Below are 24,692 nucleotides of genomic sequence, written 5' to 3'. Positions count from 1 at the left end.
TTTTCTGATGATCCTTTTTATTTAGAAACTCTGAACCTCTTTGTTTTGATCAAGTCACATAGCCTTTCTTCAGCTTATTAAAAATATTCTACCTTAATTATAGTTGTATTTTTTAAATAACAAATAAATATATTGCCAGCTAGTAAAGACCTGGGGTGCTGGGTGTTGTATACCAACTTTCATCATCATTTCTCTACAAATGCTGCTGCTACCATCGGTGTCCTTATGCTCCCTCTTGCCGAAGCCATCAATTCTTCAGTGTCAGCATTTATGTTACTCATTTCATTGCTTTTCAGCCCTTATTAGCATTTGAAGATATCATACTTGCCATCAGTCCTTCGAGATAACTACGGAGACTGACTCCTTTCACAATGACTGCGGCTTCTTGAGTCAAAAGTTTTTTTCTGGGTCCTGAGGATGTGGTTTGTTTATAAGTTTCTTATCTACTGAAACCATATTTGTAAATGTAATACTAGTGGATTTTAAGTTCCATTGTTTTCTCCACAGGATCAACTACAGAATATTCTTGCACATGTTTTGGTTCTTGCTACACAGTAAGAGATTTAACAATGGAAGGCGGGGCCCACCCAGTGGCTCAGGCCGTTGGAGCTGCCTTCTCCTAATGCCGAAGGCTGTGGATTCCCACATGGGCCACTGGGCTCTCAACCACAAGGTTGCCGGTCCAAGGGATGGTGGGCTGCGACCCTGCAACTAACAACAGCAACTGGACCTGGAGCTGAGTAGTGCCCTCCACAACTAAGATTGAAAGGGTAACAACTTGACTTGGAAAAAGTCCTGGAAGTACACACTGTTCCCCAATAAAATCCCGTTCCCCTTCCCTAATAAAATCTTTCAACAACAATGGAAGGCAGTTCCCACTCTGTGCTAAGTTTATGACTGTGCAACTTTGCAGAAGGATCTATATATCTGTCCAATACATCAACTCCAACCACACTGGGATTCATAGGGTTTGGGTATTTCTGCATTGCAGTTGTTGTAACAGTTTCCCATGGGTGGACAAAGGCGTGCTCCCAAGTCCAGATCTTCATGGTGCCAGCAGACTGAGAGATGTACGGGCCGCACAAAGAGGCAAACAGCGGTATTCCATTGAGTTTTAATTTGTATTTCGCTGATGACTTCATGTGTTTTATCTGTTGCATGGTATTCCCTCCTGTGACCCTACCATAGTGTTTATGCATTCCTCTGTTGGTGGACATGTATGTCTCCCTCATTTTTCACAGTAACTATCAAAGCTGCAGGTCACACCCTTTGGCATGGACTTCCAATGCACACATGCTTGCGATGGCAAAGAGGAATCGCACAGGATGGACACCATTTGGATTTTATTTAATCCTTCTGCCAGATAACATTCTGACCCACAGCATCTGCTCACCCGGCTTGATGTCAACCAAACTCAAATTCTTGCCAATGTGATGAATGAAACATGGCATCATTTAGTCTGTTCACTGGCATACAGTCAGCAAGCGCTCAATATCTATTTGACGAATGAATGGGTGGATCGATGAATGAAAGACGACTGCTCCTTTTGCACCAAACACATCAAGAGGGTCTCGCCTGAGCCTATTTGGGAAACAAAGGTTGAGGCCCCACCCCCTCCGCAGCCTGTCCCCGCCCCGGACCCCGCCCCAGCCCGCGTGGGGCTCCCATTGGAGAGGACGCGCAGAGCAGGCCAGGAGGGCGGGGCCCGGGCCGGGGCGGGGCGCTGCAGCGGGCCGAGCCTCCCGCCCTCCCGGGCTGGGGTCGCGCTGGCTCGGACTCCCCTCCCCGCCTGCCTTGGCCATGGAGGACGAGCGGAAGGACGGAGCCTACGGTAGGAGCCGCCTCTGGCCCACGGCCGCCTCTGCTGTTAGGGGGACCTTGGGGAAGGGGGATGTCTGATATCTTAAACACCCGCGTTGTAGTTGGGGCCCGGGCCTGCATCCCTCTCTGCGCCGAGCTCACCTCCCGTTTTCCCGCCAGGTCGCCCCGGGTCCTCTACCTGGATCCCTTGCTCTCCCTCGGGCTGATGGGCCGGGATGCATGGCGCATGCTCCTCCCCGGGAGGTCCGTTATCTGGGTGGCTCAGATGCCAGGTGGGGGAGGGGATGCGCGGCGACCGGGACTCCGAAAAGGAACAGGGCCCCAAACTCCTCCAACCCCTCTCCTCTTCCAGTCCTTTTTGTCCATTTCTTCCTCCTACTCACATCTCCTTGGAAGTCGCTGTCCTGGGGTTTCGGCCCGTTTGGGAAACTGAGGCAAGACTGGGCAGACTGAATGCAAGAATGGGAGCCCATCAGGTCTCCAGAGCACCTCCGGTGAGGAGGCAGGTGGAAAGCCGGAACAATTGGGAAACTTTACTCACCCTGTACAAGTGGTTGGGGGTGCCTGCTGCCATTTTGCGGGATCCATGCGACTGGGACGCCCCTCCCGCAAACCTTTCAGGGCGGCCTTCTCGTAGGGGCCCAGGGAGTGGGGCCAGGATGAGGCCCCTCTCCAACCACACCCTCCTGTGCGTTTTTTCCCCTGTTTCTCACGGCGGGGGGAGGGGTACGGCCCTCAGTTTCCTTCTCCATTTTGGGTCCCCACAGATGAGCTGGGCACGGGCCCCACGAGACACTGCCCTAGGGCAAAGGGGCCCTGCGACCCCTTCTTGAGTGACAGGAACTTCCTGGAAACTGTGAGATTGCGTGGCTTTGGGGAAGGTGCCGGAAACCGCTCAAAAATAAAGAAAAACCTACTAGAGCTGTGCCTTCCTTCCTCCCTTCCTCCCCCACAGGGAACTGTGGCCTCAGGAGGCTGCAGACAGAGACAGTTGGAGGAGGCTGCGACCCTCCCTGCCCAGAGGCCGGGGACCTGGCTATTGCCCAGCCACTGCCCTCCTTGCTTGAAGCTACATACCAGTCTCCTGAAGGGCCCCCTTGTTCTTGGTTTTGGCTCAAGCCCCAGACCCTGTGACTGCTCATGCTGTGCATCCCTTGGGTGTGGCCAGCTGTCTCTGATCTAGAAATTTCAACCTGCGGTCCAGGTCAGGCCCTGCCTGCCTGTGCGCAGCACCTGAGGGATCTTTCTTTGGTCTCCATGAGGCTGGACTTGGGTGAGGATGGAGGACAGAGTGGACAATGATGTGATTTATTCAGCCTTGAATTTAGCCAAAGGGAGCCAGCCATGGATGGGCCTGAGCAAACCCCAGGCCCTGCCTGGCTCACACCCGAGATAGGGGACTTCTGTGCCCACTGGGAGCACATTCCATCAACAAGTATTGAGCATCTCACAGGTAGGGTCTAGACACTGCGAACACAGCAGTGAACAAAGCAGAATCCTTGACCTCAGAGACAAGGGAATAAATATGTAATTGCAGGTTGTTGTTAGTGCTGTGAAGCAAAGAACAGGATACCATATATGTGGGGGAAATCATCTGGTGTTATTTTAGGTGACGAAAGGCTGGAGGTTGAGCCGATAACTGTGGGAAAATTTGGGAGCAATGTGTTTCAGGCAGGGGGTACAGGAAACAAACCATACAGTTGCTTAATCATTTCTATACCGCTCAGAGGAGCCTCCCGTGAATGCTGTAGCTGAATTTTGCAGCCAGGCCCTCACCTCCCCCAGGGGAGGCCATATGGCTTGTCTCTTCAAAGTGGGTGAAGGTCTTGCTTAGCTTATAAATAGTTCATTCTCATCAGAACCAAAAACCTGGGCCCCTTGGGCTGCCCCATGAAGACCCTACCAGGTAATGAGGCCCTTTCCTTTAGGAACAGTATGCAAGAGTGGCTCCCATATCTTTCCCTTGTACCCCAGTGTCTTCCGTGAATTTACGGGTAACAGATGGCAGACATAGGCTCAAATCCTGGCTCTAACACTTACGAGTGGTGTGGCCCTAAGCATGTTGGTGACCTTTCTGAAACTCTGTATCCTCATGTGTAGAGCAGGGTGTGATGGGAAGCATTTTGCCCGATTTCTGGCAAGCTTCAGGTGCTTAAGAAGTCTCTGGGGCTGGTGATACTGGGGACATAGATTTTCTGTGAGCTGATAGAGAAGCAGGCTTGTCAGGACATAGAATGCGCCTGGCCTGGGCAGGGCAGGAAGCTCCCTTCTCAGCAGACATTATGTCTACAGGAAGGCAGCGGCTCCAACAGTGATGGGGTCAGCGATGAGCATGGCCTTCCTTCCAACCCACCCTTGGCACAAGCAGCATGGAATAAGATTCTAGAACCTAAAACAATACACTGATGGGGGGTAGCCTGGAAAAAGGTAATGGTACTTGGCCCAATTCACGAAGAGTCCAACTCAGCCAACAATGGGGTTCTGGCATCTGATTAAAAAAAAATGTTAGGAGGGTATTTACTTCTTAATTACAACTTTAAAAAAAAAGAGATAATATATAATACATTCACATGCTTCAAAATACAAAAGACTTTATTGCTTTATCCTGAAAAGTCGCCTTGTTTCCTCTCCCAGCACCACACTCCCTTCCTGGCGTTCATCAGTATTACAACACCTTGTGTTTTCTTCCAAATGGAATCCAGGTCTTAGACCTTTGCATGCAAGTATGTACATATTCCTTATTTCATGGCTGTTTTATTTACATATTTATTTAACAAAACTCTGCAAATCCCTAGTGTGCTAGCTTCATGAGGCAGGAATGCATGCCTTCTGGTTTAAAGGTGTATTCACAGTGTCTGCTCAACAAATATTTGTTGAATGAAAGGTGTTTGTTCCACATGTTGCTTTTTTTTTTCCTTATATGTTGGAGATGATCTCCCACGTGAGTTCCTGTAAAGCTTCCTTAATCATCCCCCCCACACTCCGGTTCAAGCCATTATTTCTCAGTCTAGTTATGTAGGACACAGCTCCCTGGCCCATGGTGGTATTATGAGCCTTGTGCTCCCCCCGCCCTCCCCCCCCATCGGCGGGCGGCTCACCACAGCTCTCGCTGGCTGCTGGCCCCTCATGGCAGCGCACGGTAGCCCATCCCGCTGCAGCACACAGCAGCCTGCACCAACCTCCGACTGCTCACCGCAGACCAGCTCCAGGGAGAGCTGTTGTTCACAATCTTAGCTGTAGAGGGCGCAGCTCACTGGCCCAGTGGGAATCGAACCAGGCGGTCCACCTGGCCGGCCCCTTAATCATTTTTGACAGCTGCATCAAACAGTGCATTTGTGGGTGGACCATCTTATCTTTAACCAATCAAGGGGAATATTTTAAACATTTTATTGAAGCAGACAATTCATACATAAAAGATACAGGTCCTAAATTTACGGTGCTCCAGGAGTTTTCACACCCATGTAACTAGCACGCGCAGCTCAGGAGAAAAATATTACTTGCACCCCAGGAGCCCCTCATGCCCAAGGAGGGCCTATCAGTATTACTATTATTATTTTATTTTTTTGTGGTAAAATACATAACACAAAATTTACCATGTTAATTGTCTTTAAGTATATAATTCAGTAGTGTTATATATATTCACATTGTTGGGCTGTGGCCTGTTTTTGTAAAGCCAGTGGACGAAAAGTGGCTCTTATGTCAGTAAATGATTGTGTGTTTTTAAAAAAGCACATAAATAGAGATAATATGTGAACCACAAAGCTTAAAATCTTTAATATTTGGCCCTAAACAACAACAACAACAAAAAAAATTTGCAGATTTCTTGTAAGAGCCCTCCCATCACCACAGAAAGTTCTCTTATGCCCTTGCCCCAGAAATCCTCCAAGGGAGGGTTATTTTTAAATAGGATTTTTAAACTCTTATATAAACAAAATTAATATATTCTCCGTGTGGGGGCTGAAGATTAAAAATAAGCCCTCAGCTGCACACAGGATTTTAGTCTCCCATCTGAAAGACTCCATTACAAACCCTCAGCCAGCTGTCCTCATCCTAGAGGTAACAACCAAGAAGTCTCCAGAGCTTACTGTACTAAGTGTGTGTGTGTGTGTGTGTGTGTGTGTGTGTGGCATTTGTATCCTTTTAAAGCGTCTGGGGCTGGTTTAATGAAAAACCATACTGTTCCCAGAGTAGGATACTACGCCGCCTTGTAAAAAGATGAAGTAGGTCTAACCTCTCCAATGGGAAACAATGTGCCATTATGCTAGTCTGTGAAGTAGCAAAGTGGGAAAAGTATGTATGACAAAACTGGCGGATAAATAGCTACAAATCTTCTTATGTATGTGAACTGTAGAGAGTGCCTGGAAGGAGAAAGGGAAATCAGTGAGGAACTGCCTCCGGGGAGAGGAAGTAAGGGCTCCAGGCCTGGGGTGAGAGGAAGAGTGATTTCTCTTCGTCTAAATTCTTGCTGTGGTATAAGGTGTTTGTTTTTTGTTTTTGTTAATCTTGATAAGCATATAGGTTACTTAATATAAACAAGTTCATTTATAACTTCCTTCAGCAAACATTGTACAGGCACCATGTACCAGGTTCTGTTCTAGATGCTGGAGACACAGCAGGCACTGCACTTGTGGAGCCATAAAGAACCTTGTGCGCCATGGGAAGGACTTTGGGTTTTATTCTGAGAATGATGGGAGCTATTGAGAGTTCTGAGCAGAGCAGGGACCTGGTTGGCTTAGGTGTTCATATGTATTCCTGACCTCTAGGGACTACAATGGCAGAAACCAGGAGACCAGGACAGAGGCGATAGCACTAGTTGAGGGATATGAATCACCAGGTACCAAGATGCTAAATAAATGAACACATCTACAAAAAAGCTAACCATAGAGTTTTGACTCTCAGCCATGTGTTGGAACCCAGCATTGGCTCAGTTCCAGTGCCAGCTCCGTTCTTCCTAGTATTGTGCTATCTTTATGTTTCATATCCCTGAACCTTTCATATCTATGCCTTTCATATACCCGAACATCAGTTTCTTTATTCATAAAATGGAGTTAACAACAGTGTTGGCTCCCTCTGGGGGCTGCCTCAAGGGTTCAGTGAACTGATGTAGGTGCAACACTTAGCTCAGAGCTTGGTCCATGGTAAATACGCAGTGAATCAGTTATTCATTGAGCATAGAGTTCAAGAGCATGGTGTCAGGAGCAGAGTTCAAATCCTAGCTCCTGCTGGTTGTATGATTTCAGGCAAGTCATGAAGCATTTCTGTGCCTCAGTTTCTATATTGTGCCATTTGCCCTCAGAACCTTGTGAGGATGACATGAGTTTGAAATAAATGTCTGGTTGGTGCCTGGCACACAGTAGGTACTCTATCTTTTGTTCTTAGCATTATGACTAGTAGAATTGCTTCCAGTTTTCCCACTCAGATGCTGTCCACAAACCTTTTGTCAAAGGGACTCAGCTGGGCAGCTGGGAAGCCCATTCCTCAGGCACATACTTCTGGGAAAGAGGTAGGGGAAGCTCAAGCCAGGCTGGCTGTGTGGTCAGGTCTTGAGCTGCTGCAGGCCTTGGAGACTTGGCCATTCTGTGGAAGCCATGTGGACTGGGTGGCACTTGATGTCCTGGCACCAGCATTGTGACTAGGTAGCCTCTGTTAATTCCCTTATCGCTTATGCCTGCTGCAAAATTGGGTGAGCTGGCTGTCATGCCCAGCCAAGCCAGAACCCAACAGCCACCTCCCCACCCCACCCCTGCTCTCAGCCAGGCCTAATGGCCCAACTTTTCCACATGTCCTCTCCCACCATTGTCATATCTTTAGCTCTGCCTCTTCCAGTATCTGCCAAAGGAAATGCCTGGATTGGAGCCAGAGGGCCTTGGTGTGAGTCACAGCTTTGTCCCTTATCAGCTATGTGGTCTGAGCAAGCGGTCTCAGTTTGCCCCCTCTGTCAAATGGAACCCCACTCCTGGTTAGTGTTTGTTGAAGCCTTGTACCCCAGACCTGTGCTAAGTGCTTTTTGAGTAGCAAGTTCTGGCAACACCTACAAAGCAAATGCAAGTATTAGTCTCATTCTCCTGATAGGATAATGGCAGCCTGGGGAGGAAAAGGGCTTATTGGTTTCCCCACCCGTATTGCAGGGGAATGAATGACATGCCTTACCATTTCTGGTTGTTCCAAGGAGAGCACATGAAGCATACTGGCACGGACTTGGATTCAGCAAATGTTGGTTCATGGCCTAGAGATCGGGAGGCGGCAAATTCCATAAAAGGCCAGAGAATAAAAATTTTCAGCTTTGCAGGCTACATACAGTCTCTATCACTGCTGCTCAAGTCTGCCATTATAGTGTGAAAGCAGCCAGACAGTATGAAAACAAGTGTGGCTGTGTGCCATGAAAACTTGATTGATGGCCACTGATATTTGAATTTCACATAATTTGCATATGACAAAATAGTCTTCTTCTTTTGATGTTTTTCAGCCATTTAAAAATGTAAAGACCCTTTGTGTCTCTGGGTCACATGAAAACAAGCAGCGGGTGGATTTACCCTTCTGGTGACATTTTGTCGACCCCTGGCCTAGATGGTAAAAACACTGTGATAGGCAGAATAATGGTCTTCCCCAAAGATGTCCACATCCGAATTCCTGGAATTTGTGACTATGTTGCTTTACATGGCAAAAGGGAATTTGCAGAAGAGATTAAATTAAGGATTTTGAGGTGTAAAGACTATCCTGGATTATCCAAGTAGGCCAAAGACAATGGTCATTCTAAAAAAAAGAGGGAGGCTGGGGAGAGTCAGGGAAGGGGGCACTGACAACGGAAGCAGGTGTGGGCTTGATGGGAATGTCGGTTTGGAAGATGGAGGAAGAGGCCATGAGCCAAGGAAAGAGGGCTGCTTTTAGAAGCGGAAGAAGAAGAGTCAGGGAAAGAGAATCTACAGAAGGAGTGCGGCCCCGCCAACATCTTGATTTTCATTTTAGCCCAGTGAGATGCAGTTTGGACATCTGACCTCTGAGAGGAACCTGAAGATGATAAATTTGTTACAGCAGCCACAAGAAACTCATACAGACACTGAGTCAGAAGTTGGTGGCCTGACTTTATGTTCACCATCTTTGTGGCTATCTGCATGTTATTTCTCTCTGGGCCTCAGTTTTCTCATCTGTCAAATGGGGGTATAATGATAGGCTCAACCTCACAAAGTTGCTCTAAGGATGAACTGAGTTCAACTGTGTAACATTTTAGAAGCGTGCCTAGCACATGGCCAACAGGTCAGTAAATGGAGGCATTCGTACTTTTCTTATTACCTTGCAGCATGGCTGCAAAGATTCAGCAAGTTCCCATTGTGCAGGGCTTGGATCAGGCTCATCAGAAACCATCAGTATTTGCCTCATCCCTCCCTCTATCTCCACCTACTAATGTTAGTGAGAACTAGTGGAACCCATTGGATGACAGTACCAGTGTCCCCTCTTGTATTTCCTAAGTGCCCACCAGGCTAGGCCCGAGCCACACCTATGCCAGGTGCCTCTCTGCATCTTTAGTTCCATCTTACAGAGAGATAACTCAAGTTCACACAGCAAGGTCATGGCTCAGTTGTCCCATAGGCAGCCACCAATTTCCCTGAGAGCTGTCTGAGACTTCCCCAAGTGTCTTCCCTTCCCCAGCCTGGACTTGTGATGCTCCTACTCAAACACCCTCAGTAGCTCCCACTCATGACCACTTGTTGCTAGGTGACTGGGCAAGCTGCTTCCCCTCTATGAGCCTTGGTTTCCTCTGCTATAAAATGGGTTGATGATAGGACCTCCAATGTGGTGAATAGCAGGGAGTCCGTGTCTAAAAGGTCCTCCTCTGTTAGCACCAGCCATTATGTGACTGCTCCCATTCTGCCATTCAGCTGAGACAAGAAATTTTCAATGCTCCCTTATCTCTCATCCACCTGCCTTACCGGTCTCACCTCCTTTTAGATGGTAGAAATATGCTCCTGTGTTTTCCCTTCATATTTGTAATCATTTGAGTTTTTATATATTTGCATGACTAATCTACGTGGAATTGTTTGGCTCTGTGTGCCTTTATTTTCTTCCAAATGCACAGTCAAGCCTACTGACTGGTTTATCCATTTCCTGCCAACTGGAAATTTCACAGTTGCCATGTATTAAATTCTTTTATGTATAAAATTCACAAATTAAGTTTTAAAATATGCACACCTTGAAAACTCTAAGCTACATTTTCATTTTAGTCTTAGCTATGCAGTTAACCATGTGGGGATTAGGGGTGCCGACCCCCTGTGCAGTCAAAAATCTGTATAACTTTTGACTCCCCCAAAACTTAATATCCTACTGTTGACCAGAAGTGTTACCGATAATAAGCAGTCAATTAACACATATTTTGAATGTTATATGCATTATATACTAAATTCTTCAATAAAGTAAGCTGGAGAAAAAAATGTTACTAAGAAAATCATGAGGAAGAGAAAATACATTTACAGTACTGTATGTATTTGTCGAAAAACTTCCATGTATAAGTGGACCAACACAGTTCAAACCTTGTTGCTCAGGGGTCAACTATATATACATGAATTATACATTGTGGTTACTCATTCAACAAACACTTCTTGAGTGCCTGTTCTATGCCAGGCACTGGAAACAAAGCCACAAACAAAACAGATATAAATTCCTACTCTGGCATGGGAGCAGACGTGATCAACGTGTAAATGTACGACCGGTCAGATGGTGATAAGAAACAAAATAAAATAAGGTGATATAGGATGGAGGGGAAAGGGTGCTCTTTTAGATAGAATGGTCAGAGAAGGCCTCTCTGAGGAGGTGCTGTTTGAGCGGAGTCCTAAAGGAGGTGGAGCCACACGGACATCTTGGGGAAGAGCTTTCTAGGTGGAGGGAACAAGTGCAAAGGTCCTGAGGTGAGACCCTGCCTGGTGAGTCCGTGGTATAACCAGGAGGCCTGTGAGGCTGGAAGGGAATGAGCAAAGGGGTAAGAGGAAGAAGGTGATAGCAGTGAAGGGCCAGGGCAGAGATGGCAGGGCCTTGTGGGCCATGGTGAGTTGGGCTTCTCTGAATGAGGTGGCAGCCATGGGGCTTCTAGGCAGAGGAGGGACGAGCCGACTCAGGTATTTAAAGACGCCTCTGGCTGCAGTGGGAGGAACAGACAGTGTGGGGTAAGGGTGGGAGCTGGGAGACAAGGGTGGGGGCCAGGGAGGGGGTTAGAAATGGTTGGATTCTTGGTAGATGCTGAAGTCAGAGCTGATGTTAAGCAGAGTCCCAGGTTTCTGGCCTGAGCATTCTGGATGACCGAGGTGCCGTTTCTGAGTCGAGGCAGGTTGGGGGATGATCAGGGAGGGGCTCAGCTGTGGCATGCTGAGCGTGAGACGCCCATGAGGACCCCATGTGGGGCACTGGAAGGTAGGTATCACAGGGGCGTGCAGCTGGGGAGGGGGGCAGGCCCCAGGGAGCGACATTTGGGAATCATCAGGATGGAGGATGGAGATAGTGGTTGAAGTCCTGAGTCTGCAGGAATGTCCTCAAGGGACCTAGTGTATCTGGAAAAAGAAGCTTCGGCCTGGGCACTGCTCAGAATGGGTGGGGTGGGACTAGCTGGCCTTTCAGCTGTCAGGGAAAAGGCAGGGACTTTGGAAACCGCAGGATTTCTTTAGGAGGCTTGGTCACTCAAGGGCATAGCTTGGAGCCTGGAGCCTGGCCTGTTTGCTGAAGTCTGTGGGCCAGGGGTCAGGTGTGGCCTCTACAGCTGGCGGCCACTGTGGGGAGGTGGCCTTTCTCTAGAGATGAACTGAATTAGTGATCAGAGTGGGGTGGAGGTGGGGGGTGTTGCCTGACTCTGAGGCAGCAGCTGTAGGTATTAAGCACCAACTGTATATGACCGCACTGTATAACCCCATGCTAACTGTATGCCCCACACTGAATGTGTATTCCTATTGACTATACCCTCATGCCGACAGTATATAGTTGACTGTACTGTATACAACTGGCTCCAGTGGCTTTTGGGAGATGCCATTATATTGAGGGAGTATGTAGTTTACATGGGGGTGGATGGTTGGCATGGGGGGTACAGCCAACTGAAGTGCACCGTCTGCCAACTGCACATCCCTACACCTGTACAACTCCATGCTGATTGGATACCTCCCACCAGCTGTATACCCCCACCCTTACTGTATGCCCCCACTGATTAAGCATCCCCACGGCAATTATCTACCACCACGTCGGCCGTATGACTACACCGACTGTATAATGCCATCCTGACTATGCCCTATCCTGGAGGTACCCCCATACCTACTGTATACTCCTACATCAGTTGAACACCCCTAAACTGACAATACAGTTGGAATACATCCATTCCAACTGTAAACTCCATGCCAACCGTGTACCTTCTGGCATCCCATGCCTGGTCTTTGACAAGTGTTGGTTTTATACTTTAGCCCCATTTCACAGTTGAGGAAACTGAGGCTAAGGGAAGGCAAGATCCCGGCCTAATCCCTGTCCTCTAGCTCAATGGGGTAGAAGGAGCATTTGCGTCCAGGGCCACTCAGTAGGATGTCGGCTCCACAAGGACAGACCCACACGACTGAGCCTGATTTGCCACTCCAGCTGTGGGCCTGCTCCCCATAGGTGCTCAATACTTGTCCTACAAAACAATGGCTTCAGGATCCATTCTCACATAATCAGAGTGTGCAGGGACGGTAAGCTCGCACAGGTGTGTAGCCTTGGAGTCTACAAAGGGATCACCTAGGGCGGTGCCAGGCAGGGATGTGGTGTGGGGGCTGCTAGCCCCGTTTGTTGGTTTTCAAGAGACTGGCCATGTGGTTTTTATATAGACTCCCAGTGTATAACTGTTGGCATTTAATTTTTTTTTAAATGCAGCCCTAAATAAAATACATTCACTGGTTTGAGAATTTTCAGCTCAAATACTCTACAAATGGGTGTTTGGGCCCAGCCACCAGCCAATTGACCTCCCTGGGCTTCAATTTCCATATCTGGAGAGGGGGGGATATTAGGCACCCTAGCACACCTTTGAGAGGTGTGCTAGGCTGTGTGGCCTGGTGGGTGGGGAGGCAGGCCCAGGCCCCAGAGTGAAGTCACAGGGTGCCCCGGGAGCCGGGTGGGCAGGGGGCGGGCAGGGCTAAATTCGGCCCGCGAGTGAGTGGCGGGAGCAGCTGCCGCCCCACCCGGCTTCTCCTCCCACCTCCCTCTATCCCGGCCTACCCCAGGCAGCCGCTCGGCTGGGGCCGGTCAGACCGGTTTGGGCCGCCCCGCCCGGCTCTTTGCTGGGAGGAGCCGCCGCCAGTTGGTCCTTCGGTCCCTCCCTTGGGACACCCGCCCAGTCAGACCTCAGGGCCGAGGGGGCGCGGGAACAGGCGGGCTGCCGCCGGGGCTGGGCTCCCGCAGGGATGGGGGGCGAGCGACAGCATTACTACGGAAAGCACGGTAGGTAGTCCTCCCGCGCCCGGGCCTGGCCATTGGGAGGGGGCAGCAGGAATGTCGATCTCTGTCTGTAGTACCCCCCACCATCACCTGCCAGCACCCCTCACCCAAAGGGCCTGCCCTCGAATCCCCCTCCTGTGGGGATACCACTTTGGACCCTTTCCTCTCCGCCTGGCTCCCAGGAGGCCCCCATTCCAGCCCCCTCCGCAGTGGGTGGCCTCCAGCTGATGAATCCAATTAGTAACTTCTACCCCATCCCTGAGTTGCTCCGCTGGGGGCTTGGATGTGCTCGCCTGGAGGATGAGTGAGGCAGAAAATCCGCAGGTTTTCTGAAACTTACTTCTGGGACCAAAGATACCCCTAGGGGCATTTGGGAGAGGGTGGCCTCCCAGCCCTTTGGTTCACCCAGCTCAATCTTGCTGTTTTTCAGGAACTCCACAGAAGTATGATCCCACCTTCAAAGGACCCATTTACAACAGGTAAGGGCTTTAGGTTTCTGTGTATGTGTGGGGTGTGGTTGGTAATACTGCCCCCCCATTTTTCTTCACGCCCCCCCTTCTGTTCTTCAACAAACTGGTGATAAATGTTTGCGATTTGACAATAAAAGGACTAATTTCTTTAATATACAAAGAGTCCTTACAAATGTTTTGTGTGTGTGTGTGCGCCCCCCATTTTTCTTCACGCCCCCCCTTCTGTTCTTCAACAAACTGGTGATAAATGTTTGCGATTTGACAATAAAAGGACTAATTTCTTTAATATACAAAGAGTCCTTACAAATGTTTTGTGTGTGTGTGTGCGCGCGCGCGTTTTAATTCAGGCAAAAGACTAGAAAACATAATTTCTAAAACAAGAAATTGGTAGACAATGAAGTTATGGAAAAATGCTCAAACTTACTGGAAAGTAAAGGAATGCAGTTTTAAAGAGCCAAATAGAATTTCCCATCACAGATTAGCAAAGATTTAAATACATCGACACATGCTCTGCTCTGAAATTAATTGTTGCAGTTTTTTGGAGGAAATTTGGAAACATGAAGATTTTAAATGTGCAACTTTTTGTTCTAAAGATTAAAATTCTAGGAAGAAAATTCTCCATAAACCTTGCACACAGGGACAAAAAAGTATGAAATAGCTGTCTTTTGGAAAATAGCAAAAATCCAACCATCTGAATGCCTGTCCTTTGGAACTAGTTAGCTAAGTTACAGGGATCCTTAGGTTGTCATATTACACAGCTGTTAATAAATACAAGAGTCCTAAGTAATGATATGGATTCCTAAATATATTAAGCAAAAAAAGCAAGACACAGAACAGTGGCTGTATCATATCACACTTGAGTTAACAAAATTTTTTTTTAAACATTTGTACGTAATAAATAGCCCAAAGGACTCACAAGAAATCATTAGCAGAGGTTGCTTACGGGCAGATGAATGTGAAAGGAAGACATTTCTTTATTGTACACATTCCCATGTGGTTTTAATTTTTATTGTGTTCATATTTAATCTTATAAAAATAGCTTCAATTTTTTAAAACTATTTAATGCTGGTAAAGATGTGGGGAAATGGACCCTCTGAATCAAAAGAGAGCTGGACACTGCTGCAAACTTCTTTGAGGACAGTGTAGCATTAGGTATTGAAATTTAAAATGCATGTGCACTTTGTACAGCATTTGCACCTCTCAGGGACATGTGTCCGAATAACACATGGATGTGAGTATGTGTGCAGGACACAGTGGGTCCATGGTATGCAGGGCACTAAGGCTCCCACCCTAACTGACACTGTCCCTGTCTCCCAGGGGCTGCACAGACATCATTTGCTGTGTGTTCCTTCTCCTGGCCATCGTGGGCTACGTGGCTGTAGGGATCATAGGTGCGTAGACAGGCCTTGGAGCTCCAGGGTGGGAGGGCAAGCCACAGCCTCTGGGCAGGAGTGGGGCTGGTGCTGAGGAGTGACAGCACCTCAGAGTCCCTGGATCTCTCCACAGCTTGGACCCATGGGGACCCTCGAAAGGTAATCTACCCTACTGATAGCCGAGGCGAGTTCTGTGGGCAGAAGGGCACGAAAAATGCGTAAGTCTGCCTCCTTGGGCCCTGTTGGATCTGGGAAGGAGGGGGCTTTGTGAGCTCTGGGGAAAAGGTTCTAGGTCCATTACTCCAGTCAGCAAGTGTTTATAATACTCCCACCATCCCCAGTCACTTTTCTAGACCTTGGGGACACAACATTAAATGAGACATTAAGAGCCTTGTCCTATGGCGGCCCACGTTTTAGGGGAGAGACAGAGAGGAGACAGTATTGGATCTGATATCAGGTGGCCATGAACAGATGAGGTAAAGAGGAAGTTCTTTTATCTCACCTGTAAAAGTGAGGGCTGCATCACTCCCTTGCTGTGTGAGCTAGGGCAAGTGTCTCAACCTCTCTGGGCCCCATTTCCCCCATCTCTAAAATGGGTATCATAACAGTCCCACCCTCATTGGGCTATTGTGATGGTTAGATGAACCTATAGGTGTGCAGAGCTTAGAATAACACCTGGCATGGAGTTGCTACTGCTGTGATTATTATTATTGTTTTCATTCAGATGTTTTAAATGGGGTGGTTGAGACAGCTTGACAATTTCCATCTCCTTTCCCCAACCCCAGGAACAAACCTTACCTATTTTATTTCAACATTGTGAAGTGTGCCAGCCCCCTGGTCCTCCTGGAATTTCAGTGTCCCACCCCCCAGGTAACTTGTCCCCTTCCTGTCCCCCTCTCTGTCCCCAATTTCCATCACCAGGTCCTTTTCCCTTTGTAGTGATGGCTTCTTTCCCAGAATTTTATTTTTCCCCATTGAATCAGAGATGGAACTTCTGTTCTGAGTGGGGACACCCACTTAACCCTGTCTCCTGCCCCCACCCCCAAGATCTGCGTGGAGAAGTGCCCCGACCGATACCTCACCTACCTGAATGCTTACAAATCCCAGGACTTTGAGTATTACAAGCAGTTCTGCGTGCCCGGCTTCCCGAAAGACAAGGTGAGGAGATCCCAGGCAGGGCCAGGTAGAGAGTGCTGACCTGGAGAATTAACCACCCCTCTCTTGGCAGAGTGTGGCTGAGGTGCTTCGGGATGGCGACTGTCCTGCTGTCCTCACTCCCAGCACACCCTGTGAGTCCGGGGTCCTGGGAGCTTGGGTGGGGTGTGGGGAGGTTTCAGGGATTCCATTTGACTGCTGTCCCTCCCCCTGCTCCATACAGTGGCCCGGCGATGCTTCCCAGCCATCCACGCCCACAAGGGGGTCCTCATGGTGGGCAATGAGACGACCTATGAGGATGGGCATGGTACTCGGAAAAACATCACAGAGCTGGTGGAAGGCGCCAAGTGAGGACTGTGGCCCACCGTACTGGTTGCGCTTTCCTGGGTGGGACAAGGCATCCCCTGGGCCTGGCCCGATCAGGGAGGGGTCTGACACTACCCTTGTCCACCTCACCCTAGGAAGGCCAACGGGGTCCTGGAGGCGCGGCAGCTGGCCATGCGGATATTTGAAGATTACACAGTCTCCTGGTACTGGATTATCATGTAAGTAGTGAGAGACGGTGGCCTTCCCCAGGGTTGGCAGTCTGAGGCTGGTGAGAGGGTGGGGCCTGCTCATGCCCCCATTTTATCTCCCAGAGGCCTGGTCATCGCCATGGTGATAAGTCTCCTGTTCATCGTGCTGCTCCGCTTCCTGGCTGGCATTATGGTCTGGGTGATGATTGTCATGGTGATTTTGGTGCTGGGCTATGGTGAGTCTCCCCCTCCCTGCACCCTCCCCCTACCATAGTCTGCAAAATGCCCATGCCCTTTGACCTGGCAGTGGCTCATCAAGAATCTTCTAAGCCATCAGACTACCTCTATCTTTTACAAGATTTGTGAAGATATTCATTTCAGTGTTGTTTATGACAGCAGACACTGGGAAACAGTCTCAGTGCTCGTTGCTGGGGGGGCGGGTGGATTAAACAATAGTCTTCCAAACTAGGGTGTGGATCAGTATTTTATCAACACCAAAGGCATTCCCAAGGAGACTACTTAGCACAGTGGCTAAAGATGCGTGCTCTGGCACCAGAAAGCTGGGGTTCAGATGCTGTTTCTGCCAATTCCTTGCTCTGTGACCTTGGGCAAGTGACTCCTTGTGCCTCAGTTTCTTCTATAAAATGGGGATAATTAGTATTTACTAGTTAGGAGGCTTAATGAAAAGAAGATAGTGTGAGGAGGAGATGGGGGATGGCCTTGGAGAAGTGAGGCCTCTGGAACCCAGAGGCCACGCTCAAAACCCAGTGCTTTATATTCTGATTATTCATTTAAACTTTACAAGGGGAAAGATGCCTGATATGCAACCCAATCTGAGGACACAGACATTAAAATATTCATAGTGGTTCATTAATAGTGGTTTCTAGCTGGGTGCTGGCATTTTACTCGTAGGTGACTAGGCTCTTTTAACTTTATCTGTGTTTTATAATTTTTTCTATAAAGAGCTAAGGGGAATGCTAAAAATCCCTAATGCTACCCCACTGGATATTAATACCCATATCCTCCCTACCTACCCATGAATCATTGTTACGAGGTGGTAAGGGGGTCAGGAGAAAGCCTCAGGCCACACACAGCCATCAAACATGTACTGAGTGTCTACTGTGTCCTGGGTAGTTTTCTAGGTGCTGGGCTTATAGCAATGAATAAAACAGGACAAATCATTGCTCCTGTGGAGCTTATATTCTGGTCGTGGGGAAGGTAGACCAAGAAACAAACCAGAAAACCCTCTCGGATTCCAAAGCTAGAAGAGAGATAAGAAGTAGGAGTGTGAGAGGGTTAGATTCTAAAAAGAGGAAGGTTTCTGGAAGAGCTCTTGAGAAGGTGACTTTTCAGCAGAGACTGGAGGATGTGAAAGATCTAGTCAGGGAGAGAATGTACCAGGCCATGGGAACAGCAAGTACAAAGGCCCTGAGGCAGGAGCAAGTAATGGTAGCCTCTCTCAGCCTCCGTTTTTGGTTCTGTTAAATCGGGGTGGTTGTACCTGCTGTACAACGTTGGGGAAGCAGTCGGAAGGCTGAGGTCAGTCACAGCATGGTGATTCCCCTGTGCAGGAATATTTCACTGCTACGTGGAGTACTCCCGACTGCGTGGGAAGGCTGGCTCCGACATCTCCCTGATGGACCTCGGCTTTCAGACAGATCTCCGAGTGTACCTGCACTTGCAGCAGACCTGGCTGGCCTTCAGTGAGTCCCAACCCCCCAGTCCTGTCGCCAGTGAGGCCTGGGAGGGAATGGGGAGCCCAGGCAGCTGGCAGACTCAGACACCCCCTGCCCCCTGCAGTGATAATTCTGGCCATCCTCGAGGTTATTATCATCTTGCTGCTCATCTTTCTACGGAAGAGAATTCTCATTGCTATCGCACTCATCAAAGAAGCCAGTAGGTGGGTGCCAGGGGTCTGGCTGGGTTGGTCCCAGGGCTGCTCAAGCCCTGATGCCTGTGTCTGTTCCTCCCCAGGGCTGTGGGATACGTGATGTGCTCCATGCTGTATCCACTGGTCACCTTCTTCTTGCTGTGTCTTTGCATTGCCTACTGGGCCAGCACTGCTGTGTATCCACCATCAGACTCCGCCCCCCGCCCCCGGGGATGGCTAAGGACCAAACTTGCCTAAAAGTGACCTGCAGCTTGGGGGCAGGGCCAAAACCTGGTGGGGGAAAGGGTCCTTTCCCACAAGTCCCTGGGGTCCCTAATCTCTGACCTCCGGTTCCTTAACGAGCCTCCAGCTTCCTGTCCACTTCCAACGAAGCCATTTATAAGATCTTTGGTGATGTCAACACCTGCCCAGTTGTTGGGAAAACCTGCAACCCTGAGGTGGGTGTCCAGAGATGGGATGTGGCTGTTTCCCCAGCAGCCCATAGAGGATCTGAAACCTTTCATCCCTATTTGGGGACCATTCAATAAACATTTGGGGCCCGCTGTCTGTCCTGTGCTGGATATGGGGGCAGGGAGAGGAAGAGATCCACCTTGGCAGTTGTCCCATCCCTGAGTGCTGGACCACCTGCGTTTTCCCCCCTTGACCTTATTTTCTGCCCTACACCCCTCTTTTAACTCAATGATGGCCAGTTCTTGCTTCTAGAGCCCCTTCCTGGCTTTCCACAAACCCCTAACCTTACACCTGTGTTCCACATACTGATCTCTGCCACTCCTGTCCTGTCCACATGGTCATTCAACTGACACATGACCCCACCCTGATCCCCAAAATAGCTTATCCTGCCTCACTCATTGAGTCCATGATCCCTAGCCTTGCTTCTAGAACCCCTTTTACAAGCTGCAATCCTGAGCCCCCAACCCCTTAACTCTGATCCCCATGACTCCTGACCCACCCCATGTTGTAGCTGACCCAGACCTGACGTCCAGAGCCCACTCCGAACCCCCGTTTCTTGGGTTGTGACTGGGCTCTGTGTCCCTCCCACAGACCTTCCCCTCCTCCAATGAATCCCGCCTGTGCCCTGGTGCCCACTGCCAGTTCGCCTTCTATGGGGGTGAGTCAGGTTACCACCGGGCCCTGCTGGGCCTGCAGATCTTCAATGCCTTCATGTTCTTCTGGCTGGCCAACTTCGTGCTGGCTCTGGGCCAGGTCACCTTAGCTGGGGCCTTCGCCTCCTACTACTGGGCCCTGCACAAGCCAGATGACCTGCCTGCCTTCCCGCTCTTCTCTGCCTTCAGCCGGGCACTCAGGTGGGACCCAGTGGGCTGGGGGTGAGGGCGAGATGGAATGAAGGAGGCCTGGCCCAGTCACTGACCATGCCCTTGGCCCACAGGTACCACACAGGCTCCCTGGCCTTTGGTGCCCTCATTCTGGCCATTGTACAGATCATCCGAGTGATGCTGGAGTACTTGGATCAGCGCCTAAAAGGTGAGGTGCACATGCTGTTGGCTTTGGCCTTAAATTGGGGAGTTGTGGCTCAGGGGCAGATTAGGATTGGGGGGCTAACATGGTGGGACAGTGATTGGTTTCTGACGATGGAGAGGAGGGGGACCTTAAGAGCTTGGGTGATTGGTTCCCATCTTGGAGGAGCTACTGAAAGCCCATTGGGTGGAGTTCTTATCGAGCCACAGGGACCAATGGGCGTGGGTCAGCACCGGTTCCTGAAAAGAGGGTTGGGATGGGATTTGTTTGCACAGAGGAGGGTGGGGCTAAGACTGCTTTCTTTTTTATAAGGGAAAAGCTGTGGGGCTGGGGTTGGTTGTACTATAGGTTGGGGCCAAAGAGTGCAAAGATTGTCTTCTGCATGGGAGGCGGAGCCAGAGCAGCAATGTGGGTTGTGATTGGTTCCTGTCTTGGAGGCTGGGCTGACAGGCTTCAAGAGTGGGTCCCTCATTGGGGGCACGACCTCCTGGGTCCTGGATCAGGACGTCTCCTCTCCCTGTCTCTTTGAGAAGGTGGACTCTGGGAGTTCTGGACTGTGCAGCAAGTACACATAAAGGGGAGGGGGATCTCCCCTCATCTCCGTGTCCCTCCATTCTCTCCCAGCTGCGGACAACAAGTTTGCCAAGTTCCTTATGACCTGTCTCAAATGCTGCTTCTGGTGTTTGGAGAAGTTCATCAAATTCCTCAACAGGAATGCCTACATCATGGTGAGTCGGCCTGGGACCCAGAACCAACGCACCGACTCCTGCTGGCTGGGAGGAGCCCTCATTCCCACCCAGGGGGCCTGATCCTTCTTCCCTCCTACCTCCCTCCAGATTGCCATCTATGGCACCAACTTCTGCACCTCAGCCAGGAACGCCTTCTTCCTGCTCATGAGAAACATCATCAGGTCAGGGAACACACCATCGCAACGCTTCCCTCTTCCCCTGGTCCCTGAGCCAGCGTTCACACCGGCTCTTTACCTGTCCCTGCAGAGTGGCTGTCCTGGACAAAGTTACTGACTTCCTCTTCCTGTTGGGCAAACTTCTGGTTGTGGGTAGCGTGGGTGAGTGTTGCTCATCCAACCTGTGGTACTGTGGCGTCCTCGTGTCTTCTTCTGGGATGGGTGGAGTCGTCTTGGGGATGCTAATTCCTTGAGCTAGAACTCACAACCATCTCGGTTTCCAACCCCTCTCCAGGAATCCTGGCTTTCTTCTTCTTCACCCATCGTATTAGGATCGTGCAAGACACAGCACCACCTCTCAATTATTACTGGGTCCCTATACTGGTATGGACCTTTGGGTATGGGCAGAGGCGGGGGGAGAAGGTGTTGGGACTCACCTGGTCTCCTTTGACTGGACAGATGTGGGCAGTCAGAAGTAGGGGATTGGTTGTTTATTGAGCCCACAACCATTTATTAATCACCTACTATGTACCGTGCATAGGGGGAGAACGGGCTTCCCTCTACTGGCCTTATAGTTGAGAGGTAAATAGACATTAATCAATAATTATATGGGTAGACGTGTGATTACAAACTGGTACACACCACAGGGCAGAATTAGGGAACTGTTGGAACCTGTGGTGGAGGATTTGGACAGGTCTGGGAGTCCAGGCAGCGTCACTGTGGAAGAGATGTGCGATCTAAGATCTGAAAGAGATGTAGGCAACATCCAGGCAGAGGGAACATGGGCAGAGTCCCTAAGGCAGGACCATACCAGGGGCAGTGAGGAGACCAGTGTGGCTGGTGTGGAGAGAGTGGCAAGGTGGTAGAGGGGTTAGAGCAGCACTCTGAGAAGCATTATATCTGAGTGCAGGCCTTGGAGCCCTATGACCTACATTTTTATCTCTTTTTGCTAGCTTTAGGATGTGTAACTTTGGGCAGTTTATTTAATCTCTCTAAGGTCCACTCGCTTCAGTTAGTAAATGTTTATTAGGTACCTACCAAGGCCCTGTAGTCACCAGATTGCTGGGACATAGCAATAATTAGGACAGACAGTCTAGTGGGGATGGGGGCAAAACCTGGAATGCCCTAAACTTCCATAAAATGCAGCCAGATGAGGCCTCGGCGGAAGGGTGCTCAGTAGAGAGCAGAAAACAGTCTAGACATCAGAGGCGGCTTCTTGGAGGAGGTGGTACCTGAGGAATTGATTTTTGAGCTTAAAGCAGAACAATGAAGAGGCATAATCCACTAGACCAAGTCAGGGCAACAGCACGTGCCAAGGCCTTGGGGTTAAAGAGAGCAAGGAATGTCCTGTTGATGGCAGGGTCCTGCCCCCCGGGTGAGGAGTTAGGTGGTTATTCTAAGGCTTCTCAGTAGAGGAATGATGTGATCCTCTCCTCGGAGGGTGGGTGGAGGGTGCCCTGAGAGGGGCTGGGATAGAAACAGCTCCTGTCCCATCACCCAGACGGTGATTATCGGCTCCTACCTGATTGCCCATGGCTTCTTCAGCGTCTACGGCATGTGTGTGGACACGTTGTTCCTCTGCTTCTGTGAGTGACCTTCACCCTGACCCTTGCTGGGTCCTGACTCACTTCTCCCCTCTGGGCAGAACGTCTCTCCCACGGGGCCACGTGGTCACCTGCCTGGGGCCCCCAGCTTCCCAGGGACTAGTTGTTCCTCAACCTAAGGCCCTGGCATGCCCTCTCAGCTTCCTCCCTGCGCTCAGAGCTGCTCCATCCTATTGTCCCCTGGTCCAGGCTGCAGCTACAATGCTCTGCCCCCGGGCCCTTGGCTTCGGAGTTTCCGGCTTTGTTGGGGGGGCAATGTGTGGCTGCCACTAACTCTGGTCTCTCCATCTGTGTTTTTTTTCTCTCTCTTTTCTCTTCCTCTCCTCCATGCCTGCTGGCTTCCCTGTTCTTCCTTGCCTCCCTCTTCCCCTCCCTTCCTGACCACCCTATTTTCCCCCTGCTGGTTCCTGGGGGGAGCCCAGGTGAGGACCTGGAAAGGAATGACGGCTCTCAGGAGCGACCCTACTTCATGTCGCCTGAGTTGAGAGACATCCTGTTGAAGGGGAGTGCGGAGGAGGGGAAGCGAGTGGAAGTCGAGGAGTAGAGATGGAGGGAGGCCTGCTCCTTGCTTCCTCCCTGTAGACTGGGGGTGCATGTGGGGCTTCCTTGCCTGGGAGTGTGGGGAGCGTGTATGTGTCCCGTTCCCGAGCCCACTATAGTCTGCTCCTCCAGCCCCAGTATGTCTTGCTTCCTAACCCTCTGGGGCGTCTATGTGGCCCTGCCTGCCCGTGCTGTGTACCCAGAAGCCCCTGCCTGTGGCCTTCCCTCATGCCACCTGCTCTGGGGTCTCTCTCCGCAGTGGAGGACCTGGAGAGGAATGATGGCTCGGCCGAGAGGCCTTACTTCATGTCTTCCAACCTCAAGAAGCTTTTGAACAAGACCAACAAGAAGGTGGAATCCTAAAGGCCCTGTCTTCCCCCACCTCCCTGAAAGTCTCATTCTGGGTGCTTGGCAGCTGGGTCAGAACCCCTAGCCCATTGGGCTAACCTGAAGTCCTTTCATTGCCATCCCCCATCATCCAAGTACCCCAGTTTCCGGGTATGTGGAGGATTTGTGGCATCTCTTCCCCATGCCAAGGGGCAGTCAGACTTTTCATGGCAGCCCCCTAAGACTGCACAACGAGTCACTCCAGCCCTCACTGGCCTGGATGGGGAGAAGTCCCATGAGGGCTCTTGATGTGTCTTGCATACGATGGAGCCCAACCTCTGTGGGCTGTTTCAAGCTTCCTGTCCTGTCTCATGGTACGACTGGCATTTGTTTGCGGGAGCAGTGGCCACGGTAAGCTCCAGTTCCGAAAGGCTCTGTTCACGTGTGTCTGCTCAAGCCAGGACTGAGCCACTTCTCCGTAGCTGAACAACTGGCTCACAGGTCGCCACATGCATTTCTTTATTATTTTTTTAAGCTGGACATGCATTAAAGCGTATATTAGCTTTTTTCTGTCTCAACAGCTGAGATGGGGCCACAGAGGAGTGCCTTCTGTTTATCTGGCATGGCGGGTGGGAGTGCGTGCCCAGGTGGGGGTGTCTCCTGGCAGGCGAGGCAGCAGCAGGCCGTGCTGATGGGATATGAGGAGTGAGACTATTCTGGGACGCTGCAGAGAGCTGGAGGGAGGAGACTGCTAATAGCCGCCTAATGGAAACCTGCTGGCGGCTACAAGAGCTGGGCTGAAGTCCCCCCCCCCCTTCAGTTACTGACACAGCTCTCTTTGTAAGAGAAGAGAAACTGAGTCCACCCAAGGGATGATTTCAGGGGAAGGGTGTGGGGCAGATGCCACAGGCACACAGGCCCCCATGCCCAGGCACCTCATCTTCACGATCCTTGTGCCAAATTTGCTGGACTTGGGACCTGGTCTGGTTCTCCTTCAGCATATCCTCAGGCCCCCGATTTCATGTCTTTGCTCATCAGCACCGTCCAGGATCCCGGAGAGGGAGAAATCCCTGCCTGGGGTCTCTGTACTGTGCCTGTTGTCAGACCTCCCACCCCCGTTCTGTCCACACACCCCTGCGTGTAACTGCATTCCAACCACTAATAAAGTGCCTATTGTACAGAG

General features: G+C 50.3%; 1 protein-coding gene and 1 pseudogene across 11 annotated transcripts; one reads left to right on the top strand and one right to left on the bottom strand.

Moving 5' to 3' along the window:
• Nucleotides 1-145: 145 nt before the first annotated feature.
• Nucleotides 146-1,246, bottom strand: LOC308509392 (PRELI domain containing protein 3B-like; annotated as a pseudogene). Its single transcript has 2 exons — nucleotides 861-1,246; nucleotides 146-547 (listed from the first exon to the last, which is right to left on the bottom strand). The product of its transcript is annotated as a PRELI domain containing protein 3B-like (transcript).
• A 457-nt stretch (nucleotides 1,247-1,703) lies between these two features.
• On the top strand, nucleotides 1,704-24,692 carry SLC44A2 (solute carrier family 44 member 2 (CTL2 blood group)). Of its 10 annotated transcripts, none has more exons than XM_081077818.1 (22): nucleotides 1,704-1,831; nucleotides 13,685-13,733; nucleotides 15,042-15,115; nucleotides 15,231-15,315; nucleotides 15,883-15,967; nucleotides 16,145-16,255; nucleotides 16,326-16,386; nucleotides 16,476-16,599; nucleotides 16,714-16,797; nucleotides 16,891-17,003; nucleotides 18,339-18,470; nucleotides 18,568-18,667; nucleotides 18,742-18,834; nucleotides 19,008-19,095; nucleotides 19,700-19,962; nucleotides 20,046-20,140; nucleotides 20,759-20,862; nucleotides 20,971-21,044; nucleotides 21,130-21,200; nucleotides 21,334-21,422; nucleotides 22,540-22,624; nucleotides 23,442-24,692. In XM_081077818.1, the coding sequence occupies exons 1-22, from the start codon at nucleotides 1,801-1,803 to the stop codon at nucleotides 23,543-23,545; spliced, it is 2,115 nt and encodes a 704-aa protein (XP_080933944.1). In that variant the 5' UTR covers nucleotides 1,704-1,800; the 3' UTR covers nucleotides 23,546-24,692. The 10 variants fall into 10 exon arrangements, with proteins under 10 accessions (XP_080933944.1, XP_080933941.1, XP_080933949.1 ...); XM_081077815.1 differs by having other exon boundaries at nucleotides 23,065-24,692; XM_081077823.1 differs by having other exon boundaries at nucleotides 1,708-1,831; nucleotides 15,231-15,256.

The sequence above is a fragment of the Rhinolophus hipposideros genome (assembly GCF_964194185.1).
Source record: "Rhinolophus hipposideros genome assembly, chromosome: 16".
In the NCBI taxonomy this organism is placed as follows: Eukaryota; Metazoa; Chordata; class Mammalia; order Chiroptera; family Rhinolophidae; genus Rhinolophus; species Rhinolophus hipposideros.
The sequence above is the reverse complement of the archived record's forward strand: the minus strand, read 5'-3'. Positions and strand labels throughout refer to the sequence as shown.

Excerpts from the sequence above, each read along its gene's own strand:
- SLC44A2 (XM_081077816.1), top strand. The coding sequence starts at position 13,221 with ATGGGGGGCGAGCGACAGCATTACTACGGAAAGCACG. Across the intron at positions 21,045-21,129 it reads CTCATGAGAAACATCATCAG|AGTGGCTGTCCTGGACAAAG; the intron begins GTCAGGGAACAC and ends CTGTCCCTGCAG. Across the intron at positions 21,201-21,333 it reads TCTGGTTGTGGGTAGCGTGG|GAATCCTGGCTTTCTTCTTC; the intron begins GTGAGTGTTGCT and ends ACCCCTCTCCAG.